The sequence below is a fragment of the Solenopsis invicta genome, chromosome 12 (genome assembly GCF_016802725.1).
Source record: "Solenopsis invicta isolate M01_SB chromosome 12, UNIL_Sinv_3.0, whole genome shotgun sequence".
Lineage (NCBI taxonomy): Eukaryota > Metazoa > Arthropoda > Insecta > Hymenoptera > Formicidae > Solenopsis > Solenopsis invicta.
The window spans coordinates 9,322,180-9,333,963 of record NC_052675.1 but is presented as its reverse complement, the minus strand read 5'-3'; the positions used below and the strand labels follow the sequence as shown (position 1 = coordinate 9,333,963).

Below are 11,784 nucleotides of genomic sequence, written 5' to 3'. Positions count from 1 at the left end.
AAGAACAGAATATACGCAATGTAATGTAGTTGAATGATTTCAAAGTTATTTTTACTAAGTTTATAATAAACAAGAATTTTATATGATATGCTTAAAATATTATATGCTTTAATTTGTACCTAACAATTAATAATTGTTTTATTAATTTTGATTTGTTTCCGATATAACCACAAACTTTAGAATAGATTAATTAATATTTACAAATAGAAATTTAAACGAAATTTAGTGTTTAGACAAAAAATATTACAATAAATCTAAATTCAAATCATTCTTTTTAACTTTATCTTTGATTTTTTGTGTAATTATTTAAAAAAATAAAGAGACTTTTCAAGCATGCTTCTGCGTCTCCACGTTTTCGTCATCAATCGGATTACATTTGAGACAGCAATCGTCAATCCGATTAGCCTAGGGAAATTTTCTATACTTACGTTGAGTATCATTGTTCAATCCAATCCGAGATCCGATTAGGGCTGCGTTCCGATATACACTGCAAGTACTAAAAATCTATAGTTCACGTTACGTATACTATAGATTTTCAGTACTGGCAGTGAATTTCGGAACGCAGCCTAGTTATCGTAAACACCCAGGAGGCCTATGCCTATTACACACCTTGGGTTCGAGTCGATCTTCGGGTACAGTGAGTGGGTAAAACAGTTTGACTTACCGGCAACGGCGAATAGATCTTTGACTATCTTTGGCATAAAGATTCTTTTCATTGCTTTGGATTGGATGAATATTGATGATCCAAGTTTTATATCGTCAATATTAATTCGGTCCATTTCCATCTGTTTAAATTTTATTTTTTTTTTTTTATATTCTATTTTTCAACACTTCATATTACCTATATAAGAAGCATATATCAAAGACATTAAGGTCTTTTTTTTCCTTTTTATTAAGAGTTATTTTTTGAAACACAAACTTCATTAACTTTTTTCCTAAGTTAAAAATTTATGTAAAAGAAAAAAATATTTAAAAAAAGTATATTCTATAAAAAAAAAACATTTCTTTGTTATTTCATATAAACTTAATTTACAAATAAAATATTAAAATTTTGATGAGTTGTATTATAATCGTTTTGAATAATCTAATTTTAAAAAATTACAAATTTCTAATTTAATATGAATAATGCTTTTCAAAATTAAACTTTTAATTTAAGCTGATTTTAACATAACTTTTAATCGAGTTAGATTTTGTTCATGTAACTGTTATCATAACTAAATTTTATAAGTTATTAACTTTAGCTTAATTTAAAAAATATATTAGCTTAGTCAATTCTGAATTTATTGATTGATCATCGTATACTTGTAAAAAAATGTGAGAAAGAGGAAAAAAAGAAAATGTTTTTCAAAGAATATCGAAGAACTTTTTGGTAGCCAGATATTTTATTTATCAGACAACTTCCATTGGGCGTTTATTTAGACAACTTCCGTTGCTCTCGCACCTCCTTTGTGAGTCTTAGACAAATACTCGGCGAACTCCTGGTACGGTGCCTTGGCCAGGGCCTGCTCCTTCCACAGATCGGGCGTCAGGTACGCGTACGTCTTAGCGATCGCAGCATATGTGGCCTTGGCGAAGTTGCCGAGCGTACATGTGGAGCCCCTGGCCGAGGTGTAGCAATCCTCGATTCCTGCCATTTGTAGCAGCTTCTTGGGAACCGGAGCAGACACGATGCCGGTACCCCTGGGCGCTGGGATTAGGCGCACCTGCACGGAGCCGCATTTACCAGTCACCTTGCACGGTACTGTGTGGGGCTTGCCGATTTTGTTACCCCAGTAACCGCGACGGACAGGCACAACGGAGAGCTTCGCCAGAATGATGGCGCCGCGAATAGCAGTGGCTACTTCCTTGGAGCATTTCACCCCCAGTCCAATGTGGCCATTGCTATCTCCGATGGCGACAAAAGCCTACACAAAAGAAGTCTCACTTAAAGTAGCCTATGATTTTCTTAAAATCACTTAATCATTGTGTCAGATTATTATATACATATGTCCATTTCCACCAATGTAGCTAATTCACTTTGATCCTTTCTTTACATTTAAAAATAAAGATAGAATGACAAAAAATACATACAAACATTTTTATAAGCACATTTTGAATCATTTTCTAGTTTTAAAAATTAGAGTAAGTTAAACCGAGATCAAAATTACTACATTGGTAGAAACAGTAAGTTATTTCTCTTTGCCAACTTTTTAATTGTAATGTCTGAAAAGACTGCTGGTTCACCTTAAAACGCGTGCGTTGACCTGCTCTCGTCTGCTTCTGCACAGGCATGATCTTCAAAACCTCGTCCTTTAGATCCGGTCCAAGGAACCTATCGATGATCTCAAACTCCTTGATGGGTAGAGAGAAGAGATAAATATGCTCAAGGGATAGGATCTTGCCATCTCTGACCAAGCGACCCAGTTTGGTAACCGGAACCCATTCCTTGCTGTCTTCTTTGCCGCGTCCGCGACCGCGTCCTCTGCCTCTGCCACGTCCTCGGCCTCTCAGACCTCCACGATCGCCTCCCGCACCGCGAGAACCGAAACCCCCACGAAAACCACCACGTGTGGCTGGAGCAGCGTCCGCCATTCTGTAAAATGGTAATTATACATAAATATATAATCTTTGTAAATATAAAAATATAAGTAAGATATACCGACTACCAAGAACAATTGAATGAAACAATTCTCTCTCATCATATTGTTCATTGAAAGTATTGTTGCTGGGCCATTGTTAACTGTACAGTTGCGGAATTGTGTTCAATCACATAATGAAATAAATCAAAATTAGGAGATATAATTACTAATTCTTGGAAATTAAAATTGAAATGTATCTCTGGAATTTTAATAACTTATAGTGGCTAACCTAACAGGCCAACACGTGGCAATTGGCAATAACAATGTACTTCGAGTCGCGGCGAAAATCCTTCATGCAAGAACATTTTTTTAATGTCTCCTACGACTGAATAAAAAATAAAATCGAAATCACTTTATTATCGTAACGTAGCTAGCTGGAAAATTGCGAGAATATATACTCACGTTACTTTCTTCCTGAACGTAGAAATCACAAGAATGGAAGAATCTTTTTGCGCGTGCGTACTAACGCCTAAAGTAACGTATAAATTTCATTGGAATGTGGTATTGTTAGGCCCAACGTAGGAATGGAGAAAGTTAAAGAAAATAAGTAGCAATAAATATACTTTCAAAATTTGAGTAGATTTATACGCGTATATTTTTTAAATATATATTTCATATACGTGATTTATGTTATGTGAATACAAACGTTTATCATAAAGAAAACTACAAAAGATTTCATCAACGTTTCAATGAACATCATATAAACATAATATACATCCTACACGAATATCATATAAACTAATATAACAATAACTTACAATTATACTACATAAAATATATTTAAATATTAATGCATAAACATATTAAACACTTTAAGCACAGGCCAAAAAATAGTGTTTTATATAATTTACACAAATGAATGCCAATATAAGTAAATTTTAGAAAAAAAAGATTCTTGCAAAACAATGTTGTGACAGAGCGATGTGATGGTATATGATAAACGAAAAAAATTTTGTATGGGCCCCGAAAAGTATTTCACTTAGATACGAGCCTACGTCACGTAGCAGCTAATCTGATAACGTGATCCATGTCACGTGATCGGTTTGTGCTCACGTATGCATTCGGACGGAAGCAATTTCATGTTCTACACTCCAAGACCAATGGAAACTCTTGGTTGCTTCGGATAGACACTGGACGTCATATCCGCTATTTCAAAAAGTGGCGCGTTTCGACGTGTGACAAAGCGCGAGACTAACAACATCCACGAAGACTATATCAATTTATGTTGCTTTATTGCTATCGTACACTTAAATAACGCTATAACACTTGCCACAATATATAACATATTGTCAATTATTACGTCCTCGGCAATCACCCATCAACTCTCGAAAAACATCCCGTCTCAATCACATTATCAACAATATAGGACGATCGATGATCAAAGACCTGGGAATATATGTATATATAAATACTGAAGATACTTCAGCTATTACAATGGGATCGCGCGTCTTTCGCATATACAATCTTACAAAGTACATGTTAGAAAGGAACTGAAGGAATCACCGAAATCGCGCTACCTATTACCATCTCCCTAGTATTAAAAAAAAAAAAGAAAATCCATCATTCACAATGTTAGGTAATATCGCATTTGAAAACGGGGTCCAAGCTGAAGCTTTATTGATCACAATTTAACAATGTTTTACCCTATTCCGTTAACATTGAGGACACTTGTTGATAATAGCGCGGTGAATGTTATCCAGCATCACGGATGTGACTCGTTGAGACTGAGACTACATCTTTTTCTTACGATTGCGCACAGCGGATAAACACGCCGCTCTGCCCGCGTTTCTCCTCGACCGGCCTGATGCGATACCTGAGTTGTAAGAATATTATTGTACTAAGAGTGTGGGAGAGAGGATACATTGGGCACACGGTGATGAGATCACACGTCTCCGAAATGCACATCGGATAATACTTTGGTAATGAACTGGCGGCGAATAATCGAGACAGCGGTGTTTGACGAAGCGACGTCTGCATCTAACAAGATCGGTCACTGGAATTCCCTATCCGTTATCGAGGCGACGTCAACGGAATATTCGAAGGCGATTTAAGTGTGCATTTGCCGCGACCTGCGAGCCTAACTTCCTCCCTTTAGCGTTAGTCCATCTAGTCGTGTCTATCTAATCGTGTCTCTATTGTGCATCGTAAAAGTTGCGCTCGCGAGTTTGCTGTGCTTTCTATCGAGAGAAACTCTTACGCGGAATCGTTTCTTCAATTTCTGCACGTTGAATTAACTCTGCATTAGAACCTTATCGCACGATATATTTTTTACCGTTTCATCTCTAATTATATTTTCGTCAAATAATTTCATTAAATGATTACGAGAAAACGATTTAAGATATCGTGGAATAAGAATCTTACTCGAATTGAGATTTTAGAAAACATATCTCATGCATTTATTTCATCATGTTCGCTCTTATAATCAAAATTTTGAGCCTTTTTCTATTACAATTCCAAATCATATGTTAAAGCTTTTTTTCTTTTCTTTTCATTTAAAAATAATCTCGTAATTCCGTTATTTTTCTATAAATGATGAACTAAATGTTTTCTTTTGCTCGTCGAGTTAAAGCAGTAAAGTGTAGTAATTGCCCCGGCACGTTTCCTTTCCGAACAGGTATCATAAATATGAACGTTTCTCTCGGTTTGCGCGACGCGCTACTGTCAGGCGATTACCGAATTAATCACGCCGAATTAACAACGAGCGATTCTTGTTTAGGATCTCATATACGGATAATCATATTCCCGTATGGGCGCGAAAGTTTCCTTAATAGCCTGTGGGGATGCCCAGCGAAGAACATAGTGAGGACCGCCGGCTTTGTCGTTTGTGCCAGACATTCGACTGCCACCGAACGGCTGTTGGCCAACCACTGATCCAGTAGATTTGTCGTTGACATAAAAATTACCGGCAGTATATTTGAAATCCTCAAGTGCCTTCTTCGCCCATTGTCTACAATAACACATGAATGTATAAGGAAATAATTTATTTTTATACATCAATGAACGGGTGTAAAAATCTTGAGAATTTAGCGAGTCGTTTGCTATAAAAAAATATAAATTTTATAACATATAAATATATAAACATGTAAATGTAGAGAATTCAATGCTTTTTAAAATGGAAAGATTGTGTGACTTTTTTCTCTAAATTCTTTTTACACTCGTTACCACATAAAACGTCGGCGTAATAACTGGTGCGACCAACTAATCTTACTTACTCATCTTGTGCGAATATTGCGCCTGTTAAGGCATAAGGTGTGGACGTTTCCACCAGCTTTACCGTTTCGTTCAGCTCGGAATCCTTATAAACATATATCGTTAGTACCGGGCCAAATATCTCTTCTATCATGAGTTTTTCTTTCGGATCTTTGGATTGTACTATTGTCGGTTCAATGAAATATCCGCATCTGGAAAGAAATTTTCATTTCAAAATGATGAATTCGTTAAAGTGAATCCTTCCATTAATGATCGCGTATATAAAACATACGAATCATCGTAGCCTCCACCGCCGAGAATTTCCATCTTAGGCGATTTTTTCGCGTACTCGATGTAACCGGAAATTCGTTTGAATGCGACGGCATCTATAACGGCGCCAGTGAACATGGTGAAGTCTCTAACGTCACCGATTGTGAGTTTCTTACGAAGAGCTAAGAGACCGTCTTTTATCTGAAACAAAAGTTGAAAGAAATCACATAAATGTGCACCCCCGGGCGGATTTAACAGAGCGGCGTTACCGCGCCTGACTCACCTTGCCCCATAGAGATTCCGGCACGTACATTCTACTGCAAGCGGAACACTTCTGTCCGTTGAACTCAAACGCGCTCCTTATCGTCGCGTAAATGACCGATTCCACATCGGCACTCGAGTGGACAAAGTGATAATTCTTGCCGCCGCATTCGCCGATCAGTTTCGGATAATTCTTGTACTTGGAGAGATTCTGACCGACCTGGGCCCACAGACGATTGAACGTCGGTACTGAACCGGTGAAGTTGAGCCCGGAGAGGTGAGGCGAGGACGTGATGGTATCGCCGAACACGGGTCCTTCACAAGGAACGAAATTCACCACGCCAGCCGGTACTCCTGCTTCTCTGCATATCTTAAAGATCCACCAGTTGGATAATAACGCGGTGTCAGATGGCTTCCAAAGCACGGCGTTACCCTGCAATCGCGGCATGCACGTCGACACGTGCGTTATTATTAGCGCGTTATTTTCACCGTGACGCGAGCCTCGATTAAAGCGGTCTCAGTATGGTTTGCAAATTACAAACCATGAGTGCCGGCGTATAGCTGAGATTACCGCCGATGGCGGTAAAGTTGAAGGGCGACACCGCCGCGACGAAGCCGTCCATGCCGCGATACCTCATCGAGTTGCGGGTCTGCTGATTCGGCGAGATCGGCTGATACTTGAGGCTATCCTTCACGAAATACGCGTGCATCTTAAAAAAATCAATTAGCTCCGCCGCGCTGTCGATCTCCGCCTGAATCACGGTCTTGCTCTGGCCGAGCATAGTGGCGGCGTTAAGATGTTGCCTGTACTTGGTCGCCATCAGATCCGCTATCCTCAACCACATCTCCAGCCGATTTTCGATCGGAAACTTCTCCCATTCTCGTTGCGCCTTCACCGCCACGTCGATCGCCTTCTTCACGAGCTCCGGCGTCGCCCAGTAATACTTGGCAACCTTCTCTTTGTGATTGTGTGGCTGAAAAATTGGATGTCGTCTTGTACAATGAAGAAGGATAAATCAGCGTGAATAAAGATTAAGACTGTAGAGTAACTATTAGAATAAAGACGTACCATGACTTGATATCTGCACAGGTCAGTTTTGATCTCTTCGTTTCCGATAACTAATGGCACCTCCTCGCATTCGCCACTCATTTTATCCAGGACCTTCTCCAGCTCCGCTCTCTCCGGGCTGCCCTTCTTGTAGCTGAGAACGGGCTCATTCTCCAACGGGAAGTCCGGTGGATTCGACACCGGAACTATCGATCCCAAGCATCTACTACCGACTCTGTCGAATAACAAACAATATCAGAGGTGTGAAAAGATTATACTTAATAGATAAATCCTGACAAATAAACCAAGATTTATCAGGACTTTTCAAAGAGTCCACTCAAGAGGCCTTGTCTACGATATCATCGTCAAATATTTACTCAAATACTTGTAAGACTCGAGTTAACAATCTTATCATCGTTAAATATACACTGGAATTTCGAGACGAGCCTCTTGTTTGCGGATCAATGTCGCGTGAGCGAAAATGCCGTTTATTCGATTGTATAGAAATGTCACAGTGACGAAAATCAAATATTTTTGAGGAGAGGAATATTTTTCATGTATCGTATCGTGCATCATCCTGATCCAATTATATCGCATCACGAATCAACGAGTATTATTAAATTAACATAGTAGGTACAGCAAAAGGGCATCGACACACTCGCGTGGACACATATTACACGGAAGAGGAACGTCGCGATTATAATGTTACATAACGCCTTCTCTCCGCCTGACCCTAAGTAGTGCGGTGTTATCGGTATTTAATGTATAGATAATTGTGACAAATTGCTCGACGTTAATCACTCTACAACGGGAGAGAATGTCGCCTTTACAATAAATCCACATAATCTCAAATAATATCTCAGATTTATTTTCTTTCGATCATAAATTACTTTGATTGTTGATTACTTTCGTAGACACGATCGTATTATCAGTGCTATTATACATATCAATGTGTAAAACTCGAACGAAGAATTTACAACGAATATTAACGTCACAAGTCATCGCTCGTGATTGAGCATATTTATATGCGTTTTCGTCACAGTGGGAACACCTACGACCGTCTAATTTTGTCCTCTTTGTGAGATGGACCGCTTCTCTGTGTTGAAAAGAGAAGAAGAAGAAAAGGAAAAGTGCGATTGCCATATCTTCATACAACCGAGTATTGGGGATAAGGATCAATAATCAGTTGCGAGGATAAAAGATGCAAAAATCTGAAGGGACATAAGTGCACTTTTACACGCATTATCCCTTATCCCTTCCGTTTGTATAATATTTAGGGCCGCAAGGTCATCACTGTCGTCAGGTATATATCGATAGACGAGCGGAACCTTTTAAAGTAGCAGCTTTTATAGTATTTATTAGGTGTGAAAGATCCCGAGTGCAAATCCCAGTTGGCTCCTTAAATCTCTTGTCACTTACAGAAGTGAAATAAAATTCATTTATTCTCAGGTGATAAAGAGCCTAGAAAGAGAGTTGTGGTTTTAAATTACTTTAACACGGATGAGTGTTCAAGGAAAAAAAAATACCTTGGTCTTACAGTTGATGGAAAAGGCGAAAGTTAAAAGGCCTTAGTTAATTGTGTTTGAGCAGGGCCGTCAATGGACGTCGAGGACGAATGTATTGTCAGACTGGTTGAAACTGTGAGATATTTAGGACCATTAGGTATTGGCAGACGAGCGGAATAATTCTGAAAGCAGTGAAGTATCTTGAAGTAGCAGGTGTTAGGCGTGAGGAACGAAGAATCCCGAGTTCAAACAGCCAAGTAGACTCTTCTAACGTTTTCATCGCTTACACAATAAATAAAAATAATTAATCACTAGGGGGATCGATCAGCAAGCTCGACTAAATACAAATTAACTTAATTAGCGAAAACACTCGTAGTGAAACTTGTAATTCGTTATCCTTAATCTATCTTATCTCTCTTATTTTCCTTTACATATTTACTGGAACATTTTTTTTAAATAAATAAATACATTAGTTGAAACCATATATTTTGTTGCATTTATATGGTTTTATTTAAGTAAAAATATTCACTTTTAAATGAATAGATATACTACCTTAAGTATACAATTTTGTATTTTTTGCATTTCAATAACAATTTTTAAAATAAGCTAATAATATTATTCAACTTAATTAAATTATTTTCTTAGATTAAAAAATCTAATTATCTTGAATATAAAAATACTCTTAACAGTAAACATTTTCTAGAACTACAAGAAAAAATTACTTAATTAAAAATTATTTTATTTTATTTACATAAATAGTTCAATTGAAAAATGTTTAACTCGATTATAAGCAAATAAGCTGTCAGGGCCCACCCAGTAAATAACTTTTTTTCTTTTAAAACATTTTTTTCTCAATGCAGATATGATAACAAGAAAGTGAGAACCTAAACAGATCATTTATGTTTTAAACGTTTAAGAAAGCCAATACGTTTTTGTGAGATATAAAAGCGGTATTTTAAACTAAAGCAAGTAAAAAATAGTGAAAAAATTGTTGAAAAAGATGTAAAAAAAATATTTAGTAGACGTTTTTATGTTTACTAAATAGTTTTGAAGACACATCCGATTTTGAACGCTTAAATTATTTTAAACTTGTATTACTTGGGAATTCTATTCACGTTGGTGGTAGTTTATCGTAAGATTATGCAAACTCATAGTATCAGTAACGAATTTTGCATATAGCCTTGCATATACCTTTTATCTTTTCTTTTTTAATTTAGAAAATTATTCTTCAGCCTTACGTTTTGTCGTTTTTCTTATCTAGAAATAAAACTGGAAAATCTAAAAATGAGTTTAGGTTTGGAAACTCTAGGTCTAGAAAAATATTTCTTTTTCTAATCTAAAGAAATAAAAAACATAAAAAGTAAGGCTGCGTTGCAAAATTTAAAGATCTGTATGTTTACAAAACGCGAAGTACGCACTTTTACCGGGCGGCGGTGTGTGTACATAAGGAACGCATGATTGCCAATTAATCGATTTAATTGATGAAATTAAACCGAGATTAAAGAGTTAATTAATCTACATTGGCAGACAACGGCCAGGCGGAGTGCCGCGTTCATCTCTGCGCGAGTCCGTTGTATCGCGTACACGTCGGCGCCGTGACGTCGACGTCCGCGAACGTCGTCAGATCCAATTCGACGGGAACGTCGGCGAGGCCATGCACATGCCTCGCTCGCTCGACGATCGATTGAACTTCCTTTCCGTCCAGGAGGAAGCGGCCGCGGGCTCGAGAGGAGATCGCGAGAATTGGGTTAGCCGAACGGGGGGAACAGGCGCGATTTCGCAGTCCGCGAATATGATCGATTTCGTCGGCCGGACACGATGACGGCGCGGGCGAGTCGCTGCGGACGGCACCGGTTGCAGGGTCTACTCACTTTTGGGTATTCGCCAGCAACGCCTGACGGCAAACCAGGCCCAACATCTTCCGGCGGTGAGACGGGGACGGGTGGAGAGAGAGCGAGAAAGAGACGGGAAGGGAGAGAGAGAGAGAGACACAGAGGTGGAATGACGTCGGCGCGCGCCCTTCGTTGCACACGACGACCTGAAGGGCGAACGAGGTGCCCTTCGCGACTCTGACAGGTCACACCGGATGTTCGACGCGACAATTGGAACGATCTTTCACCTCGCGCGCCCAGTGCGCCGAATTGCCGAAACTGCGACGGAACACACGGACACCCGATGCGAACACCGCGCCGTCGGGCGAACCGCGCTGCTCCACCGCGGGGGTTCCCCACCTCTTGTGGGAGCACCCAGGGCCGTACGTAAGCGGGGAGGACGTCCGAGCGAAATTCTCGTGAACCTCGTCGCGTCTTCTCGAGAGACGGCACTTTGACGCACTGGCTCGTCCTTCATCGATAAACATTAATTATCAATTGTTATTTACCAGTTTTAATTTATGGTATATATTTAATCGTCGAGTTAGCAGTGATAAAATCTTCGTGATAAATTATTACACCTCTCCCTTGAAACAGTGTAAGATATTTAGGATTATACATTGAGAGAAAAAATTTATTAAACTTTAATAAATATTTCAATATTTACAAATTGAAGTATTCACTAAACGTAAATCAATATTTGTTTAGTACAAGAGCCACTAATTTCTTTTTAATCATTTTTTATTGAGTAAATATTTATATACCGTACGAAAATATTTCATTGCAAACTATTCAACAAATATTTATTAAAATTTAGTAATTTTTTCTCTCAGTGTACTGATAAATTGAGGAGAATAATTGTGAGAGCAATGAAACATTTTGAAGTACCATTCTTAGTGGTAGATAGAATTTTTTCGTCGCTTATAATAGCTTAAATTTAGATATTCAAAGATATAAAAAGATTATTAACTCTTTATACAATTTTTAATTAAAAAATTTTAATCATGTCAATTTTATTTTCC

At 38.3% G+C, this 11,784-nt stretch overlaps 2 protein-coding genes across 3 annotated transcripts; both read right to left on the bottom strand.

The window, feature by feature from the left end:
* Positions 1-1,363: 1,363 nt before the first annotated feature.
* Positions 1,364-3,125, bottom strand: LOC105195402 (40S ribosomal protein S2). The gene is made up of 3 exons (XM_011160779.3): positions 3,021-3,125; positions 2,224-2,572; positions 1,364-1,904 (listed from the first exon to the last, which is right to left on the bottom strand). The coding sequence occupies exons 2-3, from the start codon at positions 2,569-2,571 to the stop codon at positions 1,416-1,418; spliced, it is 837 nt and encodes a 278-aa protein (XP_011159081.1). The 5' UTR covers position 2,572; positions 3,021-3,125; the 3' UTR covers positions 1,364-1,415.
* A 701-nt stretch (positions 3,126-3,826) lies between these two features.
* On the bottom strand, positions 3,827-11,221 carry LOC105195403 (delta-1-pyrroline-5-carboxylate dehydrogenase, mitochondrial). 2 transcript variants are annotated; one of them, XM_011160780.3, is made up of 7 exons: positions 10,763-11,221; positions 7,408-7,621; positions 6,881-7,312; positions 6,361-6,771; positions 6,100-6,278; positions 5,831-6,019; positions 3,827-5,565 (listed from the first exon to the last, which is right to left on the bottom strand). In XM_011160780.3, the coding sequence occupies exons 1-7, from the start codon at positions 10,807-10,809 to the stop codon at positions 5,331-5,333; spliced, it is 1,707 nt and encodes a 568-aa protein (XP_011159082.1). In that variant the 5' UTR covers positions 10,810-11,221; the 3' UTR covers positions 3,827-5,330. The 2 variants fall into 2 exon arrangements, with proteins under 2 accessions (XP_011159082.1, XP_039312023.1); XM_039456089.1 differs by lacking the exon at positions 10,763-11,221 and adding an exon at positions 8,913-9,054.
* Positions 11,222-11,784: the final 563 nt, after the last annotated feature.

Excerpts from the sequence above, each read along its gene's own strand:
- LOC105195402 (XM_011160779.3), bottom strand. The coding sequence starts at position 2,571 with ATGGCGGACGCTGCTCCAGCCACACGTGGTGGTTTTCGTGGGGGTTTC. Across the intron at positions 1,905-2,223 it reads GTCAACGCACGCGTTTTAAG|GCTTTTGTCGCCATCGGAGA; the intron begins GTGAACCAGCAG and ends TCTTTTGTGTAG.
- LOC105195403 (XM_011160780.3), bottom strand. The coding sequence starts at position 10,809 with ATGTTGGGCCTGGTTTGCCGTCAGGCGTTGCTGGCGAATACCCAAAA. Across the intron at positions 7,622-10,762 it reads TTGCTGGCGAATACCCAAAA|AGTCGGTAGTAGATGCTTGG; the intron begins GTGAGTAGACCC and ends GTTATTCGACAG. Across the intron at positions 6,772-6,880 it reads GCTATACGCCGGCACTCATG|GGTAACGCCGTGCTTTGGAA; the intron begins GTTTGTAATTTG and ends CCGCGATTGCAG.